Source organism: Lolium rigidum, chromosome 6 (genome assembly GCF_022539505.1).
Source record: "Lolium rigidum isolate FL_2022 chromosome 6, APGP_CSIRO_Lrig_0.1, whole genome shotgun sequence".
NCBI classification, from domain to species: domain Eukaryota; kingdom Viridiplantae; phylum Streptophyta; class Magnoliopsida; order Poales; family Poaceae; genus Lolium; species Lolium rigidum.
In genome coordinates this window covers 354,538,122-354,562,242 of record NC_061513.1, presented here as the reverse complement: position 1 = coordinate 354,562,242, position 24,121 = coordinate 354,538,122, and the positions used below count along the sequence as shown (strand labels likewise).

General features: G+C 45.7%; 2 protein-coding genes across 2 annotated transcripts; both read left to right on the top strand.

The window, feature by feature from the left end:
* The first annotated feature begins 7,113 nt into the window (after nt 1-7,113).
* LOC124661868 (translation machinery-associated protein 22-like) lies at nt 7,114-9,681 on the top strand. The gene is made up of 7 exons (XM_047199758.1): nt 7,114-7,393; nt 7,508-7,591; nt 7,666-7,730; nt 8,022-8,103; nt 8,323-8,390; nt 8,488-8,571; nt 9,336-9,681. The coding sequence occupies exons 1-7, from the start codon at nt 7,231-7,233 to the stop codon at nt 9,390-9,392; spliced, it is 603 nt and encodes a 200-aa protein (XP_047055714.1). The 5' UTR covers nt 7,114-7,230; the 3' UTR covers nt 9,393-9,681.
* A 9,245-nt stretch (nt 9,682-18,926) lies between these two features.
* On the top strand, nt 18,927-20,023 carry LOC124668434 (NDR1/HIN1-like protein 2). Its single transcript, XM_047205577.1, has one exon. It carries the CDS (start codon nt 19,136-19,138, stop codon nt 20,021-20,023), a length of 888 nt encoding a protein of 295 aa, XP_047061533.1. The 5' UTR covers nt 18,927-19,135.
* Nucleotides 20,024-24,121: the final 4,098 nt, after the last annotated feature.

Here is a 24,121-nt window from a genome sequence, read left to right as displayed (position 1 = left end):
CCCAAACACAGCTCATGAAGTTACGGTTCGACGGTACCCCAAGGACACAGAGGACAACATCGTAATGTTTTTAGAGAAGCAAGCGGACAAAGAGGATATATTCTTTCCCTACAACTTCAAGTGAGTGTTATATATAACATACATTATGCTTGTGCACCTTCCACTTTATTCTCGTAATCATTGAGCTATGCTTGTGCAGTTTCCACTTTATTCTCCTAATCATTGATCTTCACCTTGGAGTCGTAAACATCATGGACTCGAAACGTAAAGAATATGCGGAATGGGCGGACATGGCTTCCATGCTCCAGAGGTAGTTTCAATCAATTTCGTATTGGCATCTTCATCTGCTCTAATTCGAAGATATCATCAACTAATCAATTACTCATTTACTCATTATTTTTTGCCGGGCAGGGCTTGGAAACGGTTCATCAATACTGTTCCGGGTGAATGGAAACCGGAGCTTACATTTAGAGATTACCCTGTAAGTAGTACTATATATATATATCTATGTCCGTGAAACTTTATATATGATATTTACTTTCAATACGATGCTTGATTATTAGTTTGATCGAACTATTTTTTCGTAAAGTGTATGAGGCAGGAACAAGGGAATAACTTATGTGGATACTACGTCTCGCACCTTCATGCGTGACATGTCCTGTCCCAAGGGTGGGGATGCCCAAATACACCACACTCGTGTACGATAACAAATTTTCACAATTAATCTTAATTAGTACCATCTATTGTATTGAGTTCCATTCATATATTGATCTCCTTTTTTAAATATAGATGACACGCCTGCGGGACACTCTCATAACAGCGGATCAAATAAAAGCAATTCAAGAGGAAATCGCGGGATTCTTTATTACCGAGGTCCTTACCTCAGGTGGAGAGCACTATCGGAAGATCGTGACGGTGGAGGATATTCGTTCGAGACGTGTTGTATTGTAAATATGCATGCATTACGTGTACTGTGTTGACTATGTCGTGTACTGTTGACGATGTCTATATATATTCATGACGATTTTTTGTGGTTTCTTGAATGATATATATATGCATTGCTGAAACTCTGCCGCGGCAGAGAAACGCCCTGTTTCTCTGCCGCGGCAGAGAAACGCTGGTACAGCCCAAATCTGTGCCGCGGCGAGAAATAGCAATTCTTCGCCGCGGCAGAGAAACATAGGCCCGGTTCGTACCACGAACCGGGACCAAAGCCCTTCTACCGCGAGCTCCCTGGCCGCACCACGTGTCGAGGCCTTTAGGCCCGGTTTATCTTTGAACCGGGACTAAAGGGTACCCCCTTTAGTCCCGCCTAGTTGGTCCCGGTTCGGGAACCGGGTCTAAAGGCCCAAATGGACCGGGCCTATTGCCCCGTTTTCCACTAGTGCACGACCCAAAGCCGGCCAAAATTTGGGAGCGATTTGCGGGGTGACGGACGTGTCCGCGTGTCCGTCCTAGTCCGCTGTGTCCGCCCCCAACCCCACTTGGCAGTGTCTCCTCCTCCCACCTACCCATCTCTCTCCTCCGGCATGGCATCCCGGCGTCGGCCTCCGGCGAGGCAAGGACGCCCACGCCCCACCGCCGTGAGCACGAGCCGCCGGGCGCCTCCACGCCGCCGCCGCGAGCAGGGACCGCCACGAGCACCTCCACGCCGGGCGCCTCCAGCATGTGCCGCCGCGCGTGCAGCTCCACGCCGCGTGAGCACCTCCATGCCGCCGCTGGCCGCGCGAGCGCCTCCACGCCGCCGCCGAGCAGGGGCCGCCGCGCACGGGCCGCGCGAGGACGGGCCGCCGCGAGTCACGCCGCCGCGGGCGCCGGATGCGCCAAGCACTCGCACGCCGGGCGCGTCGCGAGCCACGCCGCCGCCGCGGGCGCCGACCGCGCCAGCGTGGGCCTCCGCGAGCCTCGCCGCCGCGCGCACGGGCCGCCGCGAGTCACGGCCCCCGCCGCCGAGTGGGGTAGGGCCCCGCCGCCGCGAAGCTCGGCCCCGCTGCCCCCGCCGCCGCCCACCTCGCCGCGGCTGCTCGCCTCGGCGTGGAGCTCGGCCCCGCTGCCCCCGCCGCCCGTCGCCGTGGAGTCGCGCGTTCGACGCCTTGCCCCGCTCGCCCGCGCTGCAGCTCCGCCAGGCCTGCCCCGTCGCCGCCCGTCGCCGTGGAGCCGTGATACGTCTCCGACGTATCGATAATTTCTTATGTTCTATGCCATATTATTGATGATACCTACATGTTTTATGCACACTTTATGTCATATTCGTGCATTTTCTGGAACTAACCTATTAACAAGATGCCGAAGTGCCGCTTCGTTGTTTTCATGCTGTTTTTGGTTTCGAAATCCTAGTAACAAAATATTCTCGGAATCGGACGAAATCAAGACCCGTGTTCCTATTTTCACCGGAAGCATCCGGAACACCCGGGAAGGACCGGAGGGGGCACTGGGCCCCCAGACCATAGGCCGGCGCGGCCCAGGCCCTGGCCGCGCCGCCATATGGTGTGGCCACCCCTTCGACCCTCCTGCGCCGCCTCTTCGCCTATATAAAGCCCCCATCGCGAAACCCCTGAGGCGAAGAACCACGATACGGAAAACCTTCCAGAGCCGCCGCCATCGCGAAGCCAAGATCTGGGGGACAGGAGTCTCTGTTCCGGCACCCTGCCGGAGCGGGGAAGTGCCCCGGAAGGCTTCTCCATCGACACCGCTGCCATCTCCACCGCCATCTTCATCACCGCTGCTGCTCCCATGAGGAGGGAGTAGTTCTCCATCGAGGCTCGGGGCTGTACCGGTAGCTATGTGGTTAATCTCTCTCCTATGTGCTTCAATACAATAATCTCATGAGCTGCCTTACATGATTGAGATTCATATGATGATGCTTGTAATCTAGATGTCATTATGCTAGTCAAGTGAGTTTTACTTATGTGATCTCCGGAGACTCCTTGTCCCACGTGTGTAAAGGTGACAGTGTGTGCACCGTGTGGGTCTCTTAGGCTATATTTCACAGAATACTTATTCACTGTTGAATGGCATAGTGAGGTGCTTATTTATATCTCTTTATGATTGCAATGTGTTTGTATCACAATTTATCTATGTGCTACTCTAGCAATGTTATTAAAGTAGTTTTATTCCTCCCCGCACGTGTGCAAAGGTGACAATGTGTGCACCGTGTTAGTACTTGGTTTATGCTATGATCATGATCTCTTGTAGATTGCGAAGTTAACTATTGCTATGATAATATTGATGTGATATATTCCTCCTACATATGCATGAAGGTGACAGTGTGCATGCTATGCTATGCTAGTACTTGGTTTAGTCTTTTGATCTATCTTACACTAAAGGTTACTAAAATATAAGCATTATTGTGGAGCTTGTTAACTCCGGCATTGAGGGTTCGTGTAATCCTACGCAATGTGTTCATCATCCAACAAAAGTGTAGAGTATGCATTTATCTATTCTGTTATGTGATCAATGTTGAGAGTGTCCACTAGTGAAAGTGTAATCCCTAGGCCTTGTTCCTAAATACTGCTATCGCTGCTTGTTTACTATTTTACTGCGTTACTACTGCTGCGTTACTACTGCTTGTTTACTGTCCTGGGCAAAGCACTTTTCTCGGTGCCGTTGCTACTACTTATTCATACCACCTGTATTTCACTATCTATTCGCCGAACTAGTGCACCTATTAGGTGTGTTGGGGACACAAGAGACTTCTTGCTTTGTGGTTGCAGTGGTTGCATGAGAGGGATATCTTTGACCTCTTCCTCCCTGAGTTCGATAAACCTTGGGTGATCCACTTAAGGGAAACTTGCTGCTGTTCTACAAACCTCTGCTCTTGGAGGCCCAACACTGTCTACAAGAATAGAAGCTCCCGTAGACATCAAGCCGCGCGCTCGACGCCTTGACCCGCTCGCCCGCGCTGCAGCTCCGCCAGCGCCAGGCCTGCCCCGCACGCCCGCGCCCTCGACGCCCTGCCCCGCTCGCGCGCCCGTGGCCGTGGAGCCGCCACGCGCTGCAGCTCGCCGCCGCCGGGGCCGCCGGCCGCGCGGCCGGCCGCCGCGCTGCTGCCCCTTCGCCCGCGTCGCTGCAGCTCTACCTGGCAGTGTCCGCGCGCCGCACCTCGTCACTGCGCCAGCGCGCCGTACCTCGACGGCGGCTGCGCATCGCCTGGACGCCGGCCGCACGCTGCACCTTGACGGCGGCGGCGCCTTTGCATGGACACCGCTCGCGTCTCCCCTGACCATGTCGTTGATGAGCTTCTACGCACTAGTACTGCAAGAGTTGTAGAATGGGTCGTGTGCAGCGTTGGGAAATGAAAACGGGGGACGGACGTTTCGGCTATCCGCGTGTCCGCGGGGTGACCCATCCGGATAAAATTGGACGCCCAAACACGTCCGTTTGAATCGCCCCATTGAAGATGCCCTTAGACCGCACACCGCCGCCGCACTACCACACGAGTCGCTGGCTCGATTCAACCGTAGCCTGGTTATTTTAATGGAAGAAAAGTAACGATGCCCCACTATGCCACTGGATAACCTCCTTTGATTTCTTAGCATACTCTTATTTTGGACGAGCTAGGCATTCTTCGATGAGTTATCCCTTGGCATGATATTTTAGGTGGAGGTTTATTTTTAAAAAACGAACATTCTAATGCAATGATTTTAAAAGTTTTGTATACAAAGAAGCTTAGACTATTGATTTTGAGCCCATGTGGGTATATGATTGAGCTAGAATTTTTTTTCCTATGACTGTCTGAGCTGTATTTTAGCTAGGATAAAAAAAATAGTCAATTTCATCATTAACTACAGTGTCACATCAACATCTTGCCTATAATATCTCGCTAAGAGATAATGGTCAAGCTATTCCTAGAAACCCATAGTCTAGAGATAGACTACTCCTTTCTTATTATGTACATTGATGACAAAGCTGTTGGAGAGGTCGAAGTTGCAACTAGAAAAGGCCTCACCGGTATTTCCCCTCCAATTTAGGTCAAAAGGACCAAACGGAGTTTGGTTGAGGTCGACCGGATGCTCAAGGCTCGAGGCCACCCCAGGGCACGGTTGAATTGTCTATAACAAAATGGTGGGCCCTAGGAGCCTTGAGATTTTTCTAGGCTCCAGCTGTCTAGAATTCTTCATCTTTTTCCGAAAGGTTTCTCGATGTACAAAATACAAAATTTAAGGATTTCCTGTATTCGAGAGTTAGGCACCAAAATATTACTCCCTCCGTCCCAAAAGATAAAGAGCCCTTAAATTTTGTTGGTCAACAACCTATAACTTTTACTATGATTTGGATTTATAATATGTCTATAAAACTTGTATAAATATATATGAAATGAAAGAGATTTGAAAAAGAAAATGCAAGAATACCATTTATGCATTCTAATATAATTTAATTTCGCATATATATTAGTGGTCAAAGTAGTTATGCATCAAAGACCATGCATGCAGAAAAAAGCTTGCCTTATTCTTTTTGATGGTGCGTGCCTTATATTTTGGACTGATGGAGTAGGATTTTATGGGAAAATACCATAAATCATTAAAAACAATGGCGGTAACTTCTAATGTGTAGGACATATGTTCGATATTAAAATAACAAATTTCAAAATGCATAGATACTTTTCCGACATATCATAACTCCCCTTTTCTTAGGCTTTACGCTTTATTTTTTTCTTATCGTTCATTTCTTTTTTCTCTTCTTTCCTTTTTTTGTTTCTTCCTTCCTTTTTCATTTTTTGTTTTTTTGTTATGATTTTTTTTAATCATGCAATACATTATTGTGTAGATGTGATCATTTTTTACTTCAAAATAATTATTTCTAATAGATTGAACACCTTTTTGTTTGATATGAGCATCTTTCAATTATATGAACATTATTTTAAATGCATCGCCAAAACTTATTTCATTCTCCATGTACTTTTTTGCGATTTTCTAAATATTTTTTGAGGAACAATTTTTATTTGTTTTCATGATTTATAAGAAGAAACTTGCCGTGTTTGTGGACATTCCATGCGGTACTGTAAAAAAACGCTCAAGCCGTTTCAACGTTATTTGGCGCAACGAACGTTGAATATGAACGCTTTGCGATGCCCTAAGGAGGGGAGCCCCAATTTCCTGGTCTTAGCGGGAGCGGACGTTGCTCCTCGCAAGGCGTATCCTCATGGGCAACACCATATGCAACCCAACAAAAGGTACACCTTTTCTTTTCTTTTTTTCTCAGGGAATGAGGATTGCTTTTCATTATACTTTTTAATAAATGTTTAAAAATATATCTACTTTGCAGTTATTTATAAAGATAGTTTGTTCATTAAAAAAATTGAAGTCATGTACATTATTTGGAATCTTGTGAATATTTTTTGAACCAACGAATATTTTAGAAACCCATCAAAGTTTATAACATTGCAAGAGTATATTTTGAACAACGTGAACATTTTTGAAAGCACATGTGAACTTTATGAATTTTTTGTAAAACGTGAAAGTTTATTTTGAACACTATGGCCATTTTTTTTTTAAATTGCGAACTATGGCCTTGCCCATTAGTTCGGTTGTTTGAAAATTTCCCAAATTTGAAATTTTTTTAGATTTGAAATTTTCTCATATTTGAAAATTGCTTAGATTTCAAATTTGCCCAGATTTGAAATTTGCTCAGATTTAAAAATTGCCCTGATTCAAAATTTGCTCATATTTGAAATTTGCTTACTTTAAAATTTGCTTAACTTAAAATTTGCTCGATTTTAAAATTTATTAAAAAAATAAAAAAAAACAGGAAAACGAAAAATCGAAAAAATCGAAGAAAAATCAAAAGAAAATCGACACCAAGAAAACCCAGAAAAAAATCGACAAAACCGGGAAACCCGAGGCCTACTGACTACCTGCCTGTTGATGGGCCGCGGCCCAAACTCTCCCCGCGGGTGAAACCATACGGGCCGCGGGTGATGAATAGGATTTCGCAGAGCGCATTCCGGTCTGCATTGGGCGGCAAATAGAATTCGGCCGTAACCACAGGACGGGCCTAGAACTTGTGCAGCCCATCTTATCCCAAAGCAAATTAGGGTTTTGAGCCCAGCTGCTCAGTCGCCAGTTTCCCTTTCTCCCTCACGCTTTTCCGAAAGGAAGAAAATCGCATCCAAATCCGTGTGAGCAGAACCAAATCCACGGCGAGCACGAGCCCTAGGGCAACCCAGATTCGCGCAGCCCACCTCGTAGCCGAGCATTCCGCGTCAGATCGGATCGAAGCGGCGGCGGCGAGATGGCGGCCGACAAACTGGCTCCGGTGAAGGTGAACTACTGCGGCGTCTGCGGCCTCCCCGCCGAGTACTGCGAGTTCGGGCCCGACTTCGAGCGCTGCAAGCCGTGGCTCCGCGCGCACGCGCCCGGCGTCTACCCGGAGGAACTCGTCGCCTCCTCTTCCGGTTCGCCTCGCTGACCTAACTGCCTGGCTTATTATTCCTGTTGCATGCTTTTGTTTGTGCTATCGACTTCTAATGCTGCGTGTGGTGGTCCGGTTGATCCGTTTTGGCGTCAAGGCGGGGGCGAGAAGGACGTAGATAAGGTTGGCGAGCGCCTCCAAGGCGTCGGTATCTCCACCGCCGATGGCTCCTCCAGCACAGGTTGGCAGGAGCTAGAAAGTGAATCTTCTATATATGACGACTTCGGTTAAAATTGATGTTTGCTGTGCTTGCAGGGGGTGCCTCGGCATCTAAGCAGGAAGAGGTGAAACGACTGCCTGGTGGTAAGCTCAAGAAAAAGGTTGGTTCCCTTACATAGTTACGTGCTTTCAACGGTTCACTTTGAAGCTGTCTAACTTCACTCATAGATGTTAATCTGAAATTGAGGAATTGCTTGCGATGATTAGTCCGGTCCAGCTTCTGAGGCAATCTCATGTTAGACTCTAGGACTCGTTAGTTTAGCATGTGATATTGTGATGTGCCCATTTTAATGTCAGTCACTGGTTTATTGATATCTTAGCGTTTGAGCTTGGGCCAATTTAAATCTACGTATCCAATATATTGATGGATGATGCTCCCTTTGTATGTGTAGGACAAGCAAGAGGTTATTATTGAGAAGATTGTCCGCAACAAGCGCAAATGTGTTACCGTGGTCAAAGGCCTTGAATTGTTTGGTGAGTGCTGTTGTTAAGCCATCTTATCTTGTTTACGAGTCAAATGGGTAGAAGTAAACAGAACGAGTATGGATTTATTTGAAACGCTGCAAGAAGAGATTGTCCTTTAGATGCTAGATCCAGGCTTAAGCTTAACCTGTTTTGAAGCTCCCTGATGGCAGTCTTTGCCATTGAAGTTGGCCGTAGTTTAATGGATCATGTTTATTCCTGAAATTTTAGGTGTCAAGCTGAGTGATGCTTCAAAGAAGCTCGGAAAGAAATTTGCTACTGGAGCTTCTGTTGTCAAGGTATATTAGACTTATTAGTAATATCTATTAGATTGTGAAGGTATTGCATGTTCGTTAGTGCTTTGCTTAATCGTCTCTGCTGTAATGTGTTTCCTAGGGCCCAACCGAGAAGGAGCAAATTGATGTGCAAGGGGACATATCATATGATGTTGTAGAGTTCATTACAGATACATGGCCCGACGTAATTTATCTTTCATCTCTTCACCATTTTATCATGGATTATGTTTTCTCTGTGCTTTTGTAGATGGTAGCTTTCTGATACGTTCTGAACTTTTGAATTTGATTTGGTTTCACAAGAACACTAGAAAATAACAGCTTCTTATCTAATGGAACAAAATCAAGCTACTGTACCTCCTCCCCTCCATAATATAAGATGTTACAACCTGATTGGTTATAATAACAACTTATATTATGGGACGGAGGGAATAGTACTTAGTTACTCCCTGCTTTGTATAGGAGTGGAGTACCATGGTAGCTTTTTGGTGATCTTGCTACCAGTCACTGTTATTATGGATAATAGAGTGTAGATTTATCATTTCGGCCCAATGATGTACTCTGCATTTGTTATACTTTACTGAGATGGTTAAAGCCTTTTAAGGTAGGAACTAATGAGCCTATCTCCATATGGTTCAGCACTTCAACTCCTGTCCTCAAGACAAACAATCGCTTAGTCTTCATCAATTTCTGATATAGGTTTCCTTTCTAACAAGATATGCCTGTCTATTTTGAATCTCAGTCAGTAATCCATTCAAACTTTAGGCTACGAAGGAGTACAATCTGATGTTACACCTTTACATTGCAATACTTATTTGAATGATATTTGAGTTCAGCAGCTATCACCTTAATCTCATTACTGTAGCCGCTATATTTTGTTAATATTGATGTCTTCATGGAAGGTAGTACAGCGATATTCATTTGTTGTTCATTGCTTTTTTTATTTTCTAGGTACCTGAATCGGCCATATATTTCATTGAAGATGGAAGGAAGGTCGCTGCTGCTTAAATCTTATATGGTTTAGAAGCGAAAGCACCAGTGGAGTTACAGATATAGTGGAATATAAGGAAAGAGATGTATCAGTGTTAAGGCATGCCTCGAACATGAGTCGATCTCTATCTCCTAAAGACACAACTCTTCTGTATAATTTCTGAGCTAAGTTCACATGTGGTGTTTTACCTACCACTGGAAGTCTGGCACCGTGACACCGTGTATGAAATTTATTTAAGAGTTGAGTTTGTACAAGCGAGTATTATGGTATGCATAATCCATTTGAAGCTACATTGTTAAGAAATCAGAGTATCAGACCAATTTCATGCAATCAATTTCCTAACATGCAGAGTTGAGTGCAATAGCAGTGCATCAGCATTTTCTGATTTTAAAAGAAATAATATGTTCTTGCTTACATTTTTGTTTTGTTTTATTATATCTAGCGTTTCAGTAAGATGGACCTGAATGATGTACATTACCAATTGGCAACTGACCCCAGCCATTAGTGAGGTGATGAGTCTCTTAGGGTGCGTTTGGTAGCCTGGATGGACATTGCTTCGCATCGGCCCAACAAATTTTGAACTCGATTGGTTGCCTGCAGGCCATCGCGTTGTTGCACCGGGTCTCAAAGCACCCTTTGGACAGGTCCTGGAGGAACGTTTGGAATGGCAGTTTTTTTGGACCCAGGTCCGTTGTGGCTAGAAGGCTGCACGCGTGGGGAAGGGAGGCGGAAACGCCGCGTCCCTTCGGGAACACGCGCCATAATTAGCCTCACCGCTCCCCTCTCCCTCTCACTCGCGACTGTCACATCACCAGGCGGTTTCCCTCCCAGCGACCAATCCACCGGACCACCGCAAGGAGGAGCACCGGTACCGGAGGAGGAGTCAGCGAGCAGCACCGCGACATCGGCCTGAACCTGCTCGGCAGTCTTCATCGGCATCTCTAGTTCGCCCGCGACCTCGAGCTCGTCCTCGGCCGGAACAATGGCGGTAACGACATCTGCTTCTCACCCTCTTACTCGTTGTGCCATAACAGGCCATGCTCGGACATTTGCGACGACATGCACATTAGATCTGCTAGTGTTTCCATTAGGATAGGGTCACGGTGTTCCTCGCCATTGCTTGCTGTTCTTGTCCAGTTCTTGTTGTTCACGGTCTCGATTTGCTTAGATATGTTACTCTAATCTCCAATCGCGGTAGATCCTTCATAGACCGGGCTTTGGATTGGTGAAATTGCCAGATTTTACTGTGCATGCATAGAGGGGAAGGTTTTTTGTGTTCGGGTTTAGCATGTTGTGATTATTGTGCGAAAGATTAAGCCGAGTCGCGCTAGTTTGTTCAGATGCAAGATGAGTGGGAGGACTTGAAGAACGAAGTTGTTATGCTCAAGAATCTGCAGAGAACACAAGCACAAGTGATGAGGGTTAAGAAACAGGAATGGGAGGCAGAAAAAAAGCTTTAGAGGCTGAGAAGAGAAAGCTAGAGTATGACATATACGATCTGCTTCAAGTGAACTTTGCAATCAAGGATAAGCTCAAGAGGATCAGGACTACTTGTGACGAGTGATGAATGTGTTCGAGATGTACTGTAGGAGAATTTGTAATATGGTCTAAGTAGAATTTGTAATGTACCCTAAGTACCACTCGTAATGTACTCAATTTAAACTACTACTTGTGTTGTTTCTTGATTGAACTAGGCCAATGGTTATAACCTAGGATCATAGTATGAGGAGATGATTGATCAGAACCTATGACATGACTGAACATGACCATGCCATTGGTTCTGGTCAAACATCTCCTCCATATGTCCTCATTGTATGAGGCCTTTGATACCCTGTTTTGCATGTTTCTGCTTCTTCAGTTTTGCATTGGTCAATGATTCAACTAAGGCACAACGGAAGGTAGGGTGCTCCCCTCAAACTTAGTCATGTGTGCCATATTACTGGCACACTAGACTTAGTTTGCGGACAATCCCTTTGCATGCCGTGTGATCCCTCGTTTTGGTTTGTCTAGTGCATTGGCCAATGATTCAACAAAGGAACAATGGAAGGCAATGCGTTGCCTTCAAACTTAGTCGTGTGTGTCATATTCGTTGCACATTAGACTTAGTTTGGAGACAGTCCATCTGCCTGCCATGTGACCAAATGTATGAGGCCTCATTTGCGTTGGTCAATGATTGAACAAAGGCACAATGAAAGGCTAGGGTGGTGGCCTCAAACTTAGCCATGTGTGCCACAGTCGTTGCACACTACACTTAGTTTGTGGCCACTTCCTATGCCTGCTGTGTGAGCAAATGTATGAGGACTTACTAATGTTATCAATGTCCATTTTCATCTAAACTACTTGTGAGCAGGCATACCTCTAATGGCATGTGTTCTTCTGGCATACTGAGAAGATCATGCTTGGGTCACCTGCTGAGGTTCCCGGCGAGGGACCAGCAAAGAAGCGTCGTGGAAGTCCGGCTAAGGTCGGCCACTTCCACAAGGACGCAGACCAGACCACTTCCTCTACATCATCTTCAAGCCCACCTTCGGCCGGCTCATGATCCTTAAAGCTTTCGTCAAGTGGTTCGAAGAAATTTCTTCCAACATCATCGTCACCACCAACACTGGATGCAACTGGAGGATGACTATGAGGAGAGAAGGTAATGACACATTCATCGACCAGGGGTGGACGGCCTTCGCCATCGCCCATCAGCTCAAGGTAGGCCAGTTCCTCACCTTCAAGAAGGTGTTCTCCTTTGAGTACAGTGTGGTCATCTTCGACCACACCTGCACTGAGGTGGTTAGCAGGTGCCCGTACCATGGCAATGACACCAGGTGTGTCGTCTTCGAGCATCATGTCTGAAGCTAACCTGGTACCATGTCGTGTCTAGTTGGTGTTCGTGTCTGGTGTGTTGAACTATGATCATGTCTGATGTGTCCAGAACTATGGCCGTGTCTGAAAAATGGTGTATCATGAACTTGTATCGTCTATGATCACTGCTAAGTTCTCTGTCGTCTATGATTGTGTTCTTGCTTGTGATATTGATCGTTGGTAACCTCACGACTGAAAGGAAGAGGTAAGTAGAAGCGGATTATGGATTGCAACCAAACAGTAGTGGCGTCGTTCTGGGCTGCTACAAGGCCTGAAAACCAACCTACCAAACGGGCAGAGCCCAAATCTCCACGGGCCGAAAAAACTCTGTGCAGGCCACCAAACAACGTGACTTTTATGGCCCATGGTCCGTCTTAGAAGCGCAGTGAACTTTTTCTCACTGCACCAGTGGTGCAAGAATTAGATGCAGCTTACCAAACGCGCCCTTAGCACTGCATGCAGACGGAAATCTTGATGCCCAGTAAGTTGTATTACAGAAAAGCTTGTTTAGCTTAGTTTTATTGCGGCCGATTATGTGTATTATTGTTTGTCCGGTTAGATCTGCCTAGTTTACTGATTATTTGACCTACTTCATAGCTACTTTTATGGCGAATTGTTTCAGTTATAAACTGAGCTTCCTAACTTGATTGTTTTGCCGACACCCTTGCCACAAGATGCAACAAGTTCAGAAACAAAGGAAAATATATTCCTGTATCACTTCAGGTCTGCCCGAATCCTGACCCATGTGATGTGTGCAGTTGGATATACGCGTATCACACCCTTCTTGCTGGCTGATACCAGCGTGTTGGATCGATTCAAGCAGGATGATGTATGCCGTCGTCGGCTGCAGTGAAATCCTCTGGCCAGCAGCAAATGGGAGCGGCGGTCCTGCGTGACCCTCTGTCGGTGCTGTGTACTTCCTACCCCGGATTGGTGCTGCGCTTCTGGACATGTTTTGTTCCGGCGCTTTTGTTGATCACGCGACCACGCGTGTGCCCTTGGAATCTTGTACTGCTACCTTTTCTTTCTCTTTGACATGATCCCGTGCTAGTGTGCTACTGCTACTTTAATAGTATCATCATCCATGGCTTAGCTAGAACCTAGAATAGCTGGGAGTGGTGTTTTGGAACATGGGAGCATATGCTCCCTATATTTTGAAATGCATCTTATACATATTTTAAATTTCAAAAAAATTGAAACAAAAAATTCGCACGTACATCTTCACGTGCTATGCGCTCACAAAGTTGTTTCATAAAAAATGAACTTATCATGTGACGTGTGTAAAAAAGACAAAATTCAGTGCTGAAAACAATGCTTTTCATTGGATAAGTTTTCTCTTTTTTACATAGACCACAAAAAATATTATTTTTTCATGAAACTTGACGCATACACACATATTATGGAGATGTACATGTAGAATTTTTTGTTAAAATTTTTCCACACTTCAAAATATATTTTGTTGGTAGAGGGAGCATACGCACCCGGGAGCCCAATTGAATTTCCGTTTTTTTTTTGAACAAGAAAGTGGATCATATATTAGCATAGCACGTGGCAGGTACAATTTTCATACAGGCCCTTTACATCACTCGTCCTAAAGAACTGAAAATTTGAAGATAAGGCTTGTACTTTTGCAAGAAACACCCTAGCAAAGAAACTGGAAAAGCAATCAAGACCTTGGGTATCTCTGCCACCAGCCGCCGGCGTCCTCAAGGCGTCGCCGCCGAGGAGCAGGACGAGAGCACTCAAGCGCCCCTTTCCGGCGAGAAACTGTCGTCGATGGCTACCTTGAGGCTTCCGGGGACGAACCACTTGGCAGCATCTAGGCGTCGAGCTCCGGCAGACAGGACGGAGAGTAGCCTCCGATTTGGAGGTTGCAGATTGGCCTCCATGGCCAAGGATAGCCGTGGCAAGATTGCCACCGGCTTGGATGCATTTGTCGGGGAAGATCCACCATCGGGGAAGAAGCCATCTGAAGAAGTGGAGAGCTGCACCTCTTTGTTTCCCCTCACCACCACGGCAGGACATAAACATGGGGTGGAGCTTTCCATCTCCAAATCACTCCCACCAAAGTCTCCAGCTTTATTCAAGGAAGCGGCGCTCGCCGTCGTCGCCTGCAGCTCCGGCCATTGGAGCCAAAGGACGAAGAGGACGAACCCTAGACACCCGATCTGTCCAGACAGATCGAGCAAACCGCTCCAAACTAGCGGCATAGAGGCATACTTCACTTGGGGAAACAAACTAATCCTACCACTATACAGGGGAGGCGGCCGGCCTCTCCTCCCCCCTCCACTCCGGCCGGTAGCACCGCCGGAGGAAAGGGGGAGAAGAGCCGGGAGGGAGGAGGGGACTTCCAACGGGGGTGGGGAGGGAGAGAGAGGTGGGAGGAGACGAGAGCTCTTCCTGTCGTTCTTCCAAAATCACTCAGAACAGCTAGAATAGTTGATAATGCAATGTCGTTATGAAAGGGGAGAACATATGTAGTTTGCAACGGTGCTAAGCATTGTCTATATATGTCGTCGATTGATAGCTAGGGCTAGAAATGCGCTTAAATTAGCTTGGGTGTTACCCCTAGCCACTTCTCCTTTTCCAATATCAGGAGTTTGTCCCGTTCTGTCATGAAGATAAAAAAACAGAGACGACAATTAGCCGACAATAAGACAGATAGCCCGCTAAGGAGCTAATTTTCACATTTATTCGATCTTGTGATAGCTGGCCACATTTGCCTGAGATAATTCTTTTATGGGATGGGGGAGCTAAGGAGTAGTTTTTTTTATGGGATGGGGGAGCTAAGGAGTAGTTTGTTGTTTAGACGTTGTCATTTGTGAACAGCAAAAAAAAAATGGCAGTAGGTAGCTATTGTAAGGCGGGAATGCCGATTTTATTACCCTCTTGTTTGCAACAGAACATATACAATACATTCTATAACACTGCAGAATCCTGATTCAAGGAGTTGCAAAAAAATAAATGTTTTCTACGCAAAAAGAATAAATATCTTGTGCCAACAAGCAAAACGTAACATCGAGAGCTCCATTCCAATCTCACATAGTACTGACGTTTGAACGAAGCTTCATCTTGCTTGGTTACGGTTTTCTTGGGGCACAGACGTCATCGCCGGGTCGGTATGATTAATTTATGACTAGGAAAGAGTCTTCTTAATAACTGGTTGTACAGCTGGAAAGGAAAGTTTTAATTTACAAGTAAGGTTCATGGCCATTGACAAGGCTGTGTTTGGTGCAGTTCAAGTAGTCCGTCTTTTTCAGAGCGATTTCTTGTTAATTTATGGAGAAAAGGCAGAATATAAATGATAGGGGACATTTCCATCTCATGTGCAAATGGTTTTAGCAGCTAACGTAACAGCTGCTTATTTGCTAGTGTGCACTCTGGAATGTACCAAAAGAAAGCACAGCTATTTGCTCGACAAATGCCTATGGTAGTGCTAGTGATGGTGCGGCGTCCAATTTGACCTGAATCTTGATTCTACTGTTCACATCATGATATTTTCACATGCAACATCCTCGCAATATATTTTTGCTCATTATATGCCAAAAAAAAAACATGCATAAGCATTGTAGCTTTTCAAACATATCCATTTGCCAAAAATTATGTATGCAACAAATCTTCATTACTAACAACAAATCACCGATAATCATCATGGCAATATATACAATATAGAGAGCAACATTTGCAACAACATGAGAAAAACATTACAACATGCATGCAACATCTAGAACAGACTACATAATCATCGCAACATGGGCCACATGTGTGTAAAGAAAATCGAAAAAGAGCTTGTGGCATGTTGGACGAACCATAGGATTGGATGACATGTCATTTTGAATACTACAAGGTTAGAAAACTACACAAATTTAGATCACGTATGTCCTTGAATCGCAGGTAAAGCAAAAGAATTCTAACATGAGGTTAGAGTGGATAAAAAAAAATCTTCAAACTTTTTTTTGACGCAAATAAAAAAAATCTTCAAACTGAAGGGAAAATGAATCCTTTAAAAGATTTTTTTAATTCTAACCCTTCGAATCAAGCAACCAACACCTGAATATTTTCCAAGGGACTGAATCCTTCGCAAGTCTTTTGAAATTCCTTTTAAATCAAAGGAGCCCTCAGTGGCGATGGGCAAGGTTCCAAGCTTGCTGCGGTGATGTTGGGCGATGTTCGTGCTTGCGTGTGCCGGTCCCCCTTGTGTATTCTTTTGTGCGCTGAAAACATTTGTAAGTAGGTATACATAATTCAGAAAATGCATATGGTTGGGTAACATAAAGCGGAAAGGTATGGAACTGATCACACGACCTTAATTTAGTATTTGCTTCTCAAGGCACGATTTTGCTTAGTCTGCCAGCAGAGCAAAACTCACGAGCAACCCTCTCATCGTCAATAAATAAACGGGAGAAAATCAGGCTTAGTTCGAGCTAGTAGGGCACGCATGAGCAGCTTCAGTTGCGGGGCACAGCTGGACTGCAGGGGACGTTCTACCTTGCACGAACTACTACAGAAACCTGAATCTGAATTCTCACTGTCTCTCCACGCTAACCCCACAACATACAATATATAAAACGCATACATCTCCAATACATAGTACATATATTATAGTATATTAGATCTGATAAAATATAGTTTGATGAAATCAAATCGACGATGGACCGGGCACCGGCAGCAGATTTTATTAGCAAGCAAGCTAGTTCTTTCGTGAATCGCCCTCGCTTTCGTGGGGCGTGCTGCCGTTGATCAGTTAGCCATGGGCAGAAGGGAAATGAAGTGACGAGACAACTGCATCTACAGGGAAGTTTGGCTCCGCAAGTTTCATGCCAACAATCAAGGACGTTGACACTGAGCTAGATCCTACGTTCCGAATTCTAAACAATGGATGCCTTTAGGGAAGATACAAATGTGATGCAAGAGTGCATGTTTGACAGTATTTCATAATGGATTTTTTTTTACTGACTGCAAAATTTGACATGCGAAATTGGATAGTTGGGCTAGACTCCTTGCATTATTTGTGACATAGTCGAATCAGAAAAGCAAAATAAAATATGGAAGGGGTTCTCATCAAATCAAAACACATAATAGAGAAAATAGCTTAGAATTGGAATGTCACAACTTCGTGAGTCCTAGTATCCTACAAAGAAAAAAAAACATGTGGAATTTTTAAACATGTCACTTTCGAATGCTGTACGAATATTTTGCAGGACATGATATCACATCCACTCTCTTTAGGGAGATATGTCAGAGCTGAGAGCCCCTACCCCTCCCCTCCCCTTTCACCTCCGCCCCCTCCTACTCGGGCACGCCACCTCACCGGTCCACACTCCTTCCCCAAAACCCAACTTCTTCTCCTCCCCTGCCTCATTTCCCCTTTCCGCATCCTGTCGGATCCTAGGGTTTTTGTTGGTCAAGCTCACATTGCCTCTAACGACTCCTTGTGGGAGGACGGCTCTTCCTGGGGGGTCCTACAAAGGTATGGTGCACGATGGGAGCATTAGCATGGAGACTCCGGGCGACATCTCTCGCTCCCCACGGGTGTCTGCTCTGTTCGCAATACCTATTTGGCATGCGGTCTCAGTGGTTGTCTATCCCGATCACACGTTGGAAGCCGTTTGGTCAGAGCATTGAGCGCAAGAAGAATCCCGATGTTTGATAATGAGTTAATAAATGTTATTGTGGTTCCGCCGGTCTCAATAGTTTCATTAGTTCTTGGAGAAATGGGGAACCCTAGCATTACAATGAATTGTATGGATGTATTTAGTCCTAATGGTATAATATGTGGTCATGTTACGACATTGTGCATGGTTAAATGATGTTATTGCGGTTGCAAGGCGAGACTAGTGAATATTGTGGTGATAGAAGCAATCACTCTCCTTCGTTGACCATGGATAATGTTAGTCGTCTGTTAGGTTAAAGAATATGGGGTGATGTTTTATTGACTGCCTTAACATAGAACAATTGGGGTTCTTCATATTATAATCAGTTAAAATATAATGAAGTAGGGAGCCATGGCTCCTCAATTTGATTAAAAAAAAGTACTTCCTCCAATACAAAATAAGTGTCGAGGTTTTGGCTCAAATTAGTTTAATTTTAAAATAAAATGACAACACTTATCTTGGATCGAAGTAACTTCCAATATTTTATTATTCTAGAAGACTTCGATCTAAAGAGACCAATTTAGGTTAGGAGACAAATAAAAATCAACTTGCAATTGAGAGTCTGATCTCAGAGATGCCAGCCCAACCCAAATCCGTATCACACACGTCTTCAATGAAGTAACTGTAACACTATCTCCGGTCGGCCCCAACGATCACAAATGCTACTGCTACCATTAGTTTTGTAGTCACTACAAATTGAGCTTCTATTAATCCACATATGCCGTTCTGCAGGTCAATTTTCGGAGGGTGATTGTAGCTCTGGCTCAGGATATCACTCCCTGAAACGTAATTGCTCCTAGCTACGGAAGCTTTGGAGAGACAAATTAAAGTAGACATTACTAGCAGCATTTGAAGCACTGCTACGGCTCAAAGAGTAAACTAGCCGTGCGTGTCAAGTGCTAGGCACTGTCTGCTTAATAATTTCAGGGAGAAATTTTGGTGCTTCCACAAAAGAGAATTATGAAGGAGAGTTGCTTAAAAAAAGGTAAAGGAAAGCAGCAGCTGAGCAGCAGTAGCAGTAGCAAAATGATTTGGTGAGGACGAACCATCCGGAAGGTGACCCGTCCCTTTTCCCTTACCTCACCTCACCTTCTTCGTCTACCTTCCTTCATTCACTTGGCCTATAGATCTCCTCCCTCCAAGGACTCTCACTCAGCAAGCGCACGGTCGGAATCCAATCCAAGCAGCTCAGCTAGCTCCAAGAACAGCCGCCAGCCGGCGCACTCCTCGCCCCCTGCGCGCGCGCGGCAATAATGTCTTCCAACGGCAAGCCCAATCCGCAGCCGCCGGCCGCTGCCGCCGCCACCAACGGGGCTGGCGCCGGCGGTGCGCCCAAGATGTACCAGCGCCCCATCTACCGCCCGCAGGGCCCCGCCAAGGGCCGCCGCGGCGGGGGCGGGCGCTCCTCCTGCCGCTTCAGCTGCTGCTGCTGCTTCTTCTGGGCCGTGCTCGTCGTGCTCCTCCTCGCCCTCGTCGCCGCCGTCGCCGGCGGCGCCTTCTACCTCCTCTACCGCCCCCACCGCCCGGCCTTCACCCTCTCCGTCGCGCGCGTCAACAAGCTCAGCCTCTCCAGCTCCGCCACGGCGCCCGCGCTCACCGACTCCATCGACTTCACGCTCACCGCCAAGAACCCCAACAAGAAGCTCGTCTACCTCTACGACGACTTCACCGTCACCGCGGCCACGGCCGCCAACGCCGTGCCGCTCGGGGAGGCGACCGTGCCAGGGTTCGCGCACGAGGCCAACAACATCACCGTCATCAAGGCCACCGTCTCCGCCGCCGCGCTCGGGGTCGACCCTACCGCGGCTAGCTCCGACATCAAGAAGTCCGGCACCTTCGCAATCACCCTCGACCTGGAGACCAAGGCGGGTGTCAAGGTGGGCGGGCTCAGGACCAAGAAGATCGGCATCCAGGTGCACTGCGATGGCATCAAGGTGGCCGCGCCCGCACCGGCACCGGCCAAGAAGGGAGTGAAGCTCACTACCGCAAAGGCGCCAGCGAAGTCGCCAGCCGTTGTGGAGGCCCCGGCGCCGTCCACTGCCGCCGCCGACGACGCGACCACCAGTCCCCCGGCGGCGACCACCGTCGCGCGCGTGTGCCAGGTCAGGATCCGAGTCAAGATCTGGAAATGGACCTTCTAGTAACATCACAAACTCACAGGGGCTGCATTGCAAAGACAAAATCAGACAAAACAGGGTTACTTTTACTTTTCCTCCTGGGACGCGGTGGGGCGTATAGTAGAAACCAAATCAACCGTCGGTTGCTGTAAATTTTTTCCACATTTGAATTTTACGAAATTTGGCGGGGAAGGGAAGGAGTGATGCGAGGTGGTAAGTGTGAGGCTTGAGATATTTGTTTATTTTTTTTATTTTTCCTATTTCTTTTTGTTACTACCTTCTTTTTTGTTAGTGCCGGTACAACCTGGGGATTTGTTCTGTTTAACTCTGTACTACGAATCTATCTGAATTGTAATTGGTAGCGACCATGTATTGCTAATGTATTGTCAGATTATACTTTTCATTTTCTGCTGTATTCTCACTAGCCAGCTTAGTGATTGTATGTATTCCCTCCGTCCTATGAAAATTGATAGAGATTTGCCAAATCCAGATATATTTAAATATTGTTTATTATCTAAATATATCTAAATTTTAAACAACCTTCATAGTATGGAAGGAGTATGAACCTCCCATGAATTTACTACTAGAAAACAAAAAAAATGCAGCAATAGAATATCGAGGAAATAACATCTCTTATTTCTGGTATTGCCTAATTTGTCGGTTGGCAAACACCAACAAAAATATTCAGATGAATGACCATAAGCGTTAGAGAGGTCGTGTCGGTGAGCAGGTTCATCTTCCTCTTCCAATTGATTTTGCACGCCTAAGAAGGAAGAGGTGCTTACATGTCACAGCAAACTGAGGAGAGGATGAATGATCCAAGGAAGAGGTGAAGAGGTGAAGAGGTTCATCTTACCAGTGGCTATTAAGGGAAGGAACATCTTTGATGCCCATTTCGACAGGATTGAGCGGGCCTCATATATCCATGATGATAGCGCATCTTTTACCAGTGGACACACTTCCTCTTCTGCTGATGGCGCCATGGCTCAACTACGCAAGAACATTGCTGAGAGTTTAGTTGCGTGAGAAGTTCTTGTATTGTAGTTATGAATACACTATGACATTTGTTTTATTTTAGATTGTACTAAATTATACTACGACACCATATTCTAATTATTATTAGACTTTCCTTAATTTTCTTCATTCATTTATAGCTGATTTTTTCACTAAAAATGACCATATCTATGGTATTATAAGTTATTTCTAACACATATCCAATTTAGGGACAGTACAGACATTTCACAACTCAACACCTCAGATAAGCAAAATTCCTAGAAGCCCAAAAGAATAGAAAGAACTTGCTTCTAGAAACTTCTTCCCACCACAGTTTTTCCCCACCATTTCCTATAAGCTAGCTTATGCATAAGCAAGAGTCCAAAAGAAGTTGCCGTCATTCTGTGCATTAGGAGACTTTTGCTTTGTGAAGTGAGGAGTGGCAGTGAAGGTGCTCAAGGGCAAAAGGGTCATTCATAGTGAAAAGAGTTTTATGCTTAAAGCACGATGATGGGGTCACTTACCGGGATTGCTGCGAGCTTAGTTTTAAGGTCAACACAATCATTAAAGCGTGGTGCATCTTTTCCCTAACACGGGGCTTATAGAAAGGAGGAGGAAGTTTACGTCTCGTGCTAGTGAGATGCGTAAACAGTAGACCTCGCACTAGATTGTACACCAAACAAATTATACTACTATTAAAATGTAATATCTAATTCAATGATATATATTTTATAATAGTATATATTATGTATTATTTGGTTGATCTAGGAATACGCGCACAACCTATTCAATGGGACGGAGCAAAGCACGAAATTTTGGCGCTAGTGGAAAACGGGGCTACAGACCCGGTTCATTTGGGCTTTCAGTCCCGGTTTCCAAACCGGGACCAACAAGGCGGGACTAAAGGGTCTCCCTTTTAGTCCCGGTTCAAAGTTGCACCGGGCCCAAAGGCCCCGTCACGTGGTGCGGCGAGGGCGCTCGAGGTGGAGAACCTTTGGTCCCGGTTCGTGGTACGAACCGGGACTGGAGTGTCTCTGCCGCGGCAGAAAATTGTCGTTTCTCTGCCGCGGCACGGGTTTAGGGTGGAGCACCGCTTTCTGCCGCGGCGAGTTTCAGCAATGCATATATCATTCAACAAACCACAAAATATCGTCGTGAATATATATAGACATCGTCAACAGTACACGTAATGCATGCATATTTACAATATAAAGTCGGATCTCTTTACTAAATCTATTTGCCTTTACGAAGTACACGATCAAGATCTACGAACTCCCGATAGTGCTCTCCAGTTGGGGCAATGGCCTCGTTAAGAAAGAATCCCGCGATTTACTCTTGAATTGCTCGTATGCGATCCTCCGTTATGAGAGTGTCCCGCAGGCGTATCATCTATATTAAAAAAGAAGATCAATATATATGAATGGAACTCAATACAATTGATGGTAATAAGATTAATTGTGAAATATTGTTCACGTACACGAGTGTGGTGTATAGCATCCTCCGCATCCCTGTGACAGGCCATCTCACGAATGAAGTCGCAGACGTAGTATCCACATAAGTTATTCCCGGGTTCCTGCCTCATACACTTTACGAAAAAATAGTTCGATCAAACTAATAATCAAGCATCGTATTGAAAGAAAATATCATAGAGTTTCACGGACATAGCTATATCTATAGTACTACTTACAGGGTAATCTTTAAATGTAAGCTCCGGTTTCCATTTACCCGGAACAATATTGATGAACCGTTTCCAAGCTCTGTCCGGCAAAGAAAAAATGAGTAAATGAGTTATTGATTAGTTGATGATATCGTCGAATTAGAACATATGAAGATGCCGATACGAAATTGATTGAAATTACCTCTGGAGCATGGCAGCCATGTTCGCCCATTCCGCATGTTCTTTACGTTTCGAGTCCATGATATTTACGACTCCTTTGTGAAGATCAATGATTAGGAGAATAAAGTGGAAGCTGCACAAGCATAGCTCAATGATTACGAGAATAAAGTGGAAGCTGCACAAGCATAATGTATGTTATAACACTCACTTGAAGTTGTTGGGAAAGAATATATCCTCTTTGTTTGCTTGCTTCACTAAAAACCTTAGCATGTTGTCCTCTGTGTCCTTGGGGTACTGTCGAACCGTAACTTCATGAACCGTGTCTGGGTCAATGAACCCCAGCTCGTGGAGCTTGCCTCTTTTGCATTCGAGCTTCTTCATTCTGCATAATTAATATATAGCGTACACAAAGAATATAGTGAGGATAATTGTTAGTGCAAATGAATGAGCTAAGCTACAGACTTAATTACATAAATAAATCACTTATAGGCAGTAGCAACTGATGACAGCTTTGTCGAGGGCGTCTTGATTGAATAACTGAAATAGTTCTTCTAACTCAAGGTTTATCTCCTCCCGCCCTCGAAAGTAATGCTCATCTCTAAGATGCACCGTGAGGTAGCGATCACCTCTTCGACAGGCTTTCAGGTACCATTCATGCAACCTTCACATCTGAGTCCCTAGACGCACGAGCTCGCCAGGTTTGACGAGATCATTTCCATATCTATACTTGTTTACGACTTCAGCCATTGGATAGTAATCTTGGTACTGAACATCTGCTCCCTGACCTCTAGCCTCCCGTTTGATCATCGATGCCGTCTCTGGATCATCATAGGACTGCACGACGAAGTGGGGTATGGACTGATTGTCCTGCTGTCCAAGCTGGGCGACATTTTTCGCTTTGCTCGCTCTAGAGGACTATCCAAGAGAGCGGTCATAATCACTTCTCAGCTCAGCTCTCTTTATTCTCGTCTCGGTAAAGTGCTTCACTGTCTGCGGTAGAATAAACATCTTCTTCGGCGCAAGAAACACCTTTTTCTCATCAGTCTGCTCATGTGGTAACAACTCTGGAGTCTGTGCCCTCGTCGGAGTTGATGATCTCTTCGGAGCTGTAGGAGGTGACGCGGTTAGCTTCCTCTTTTGCTTAGGTGGAGGCGGCGGAGTCTCCCGACGAGGAGGAGGCGGCGGAGTATTGTCACGCGTGGGAGCCACCTGTGATTCCTGAGGAGGAGACTGCTCATGCACAGGGGAATCATCATCGCGCATAGGAGAATCATCACGCGGAGGAGACCGCG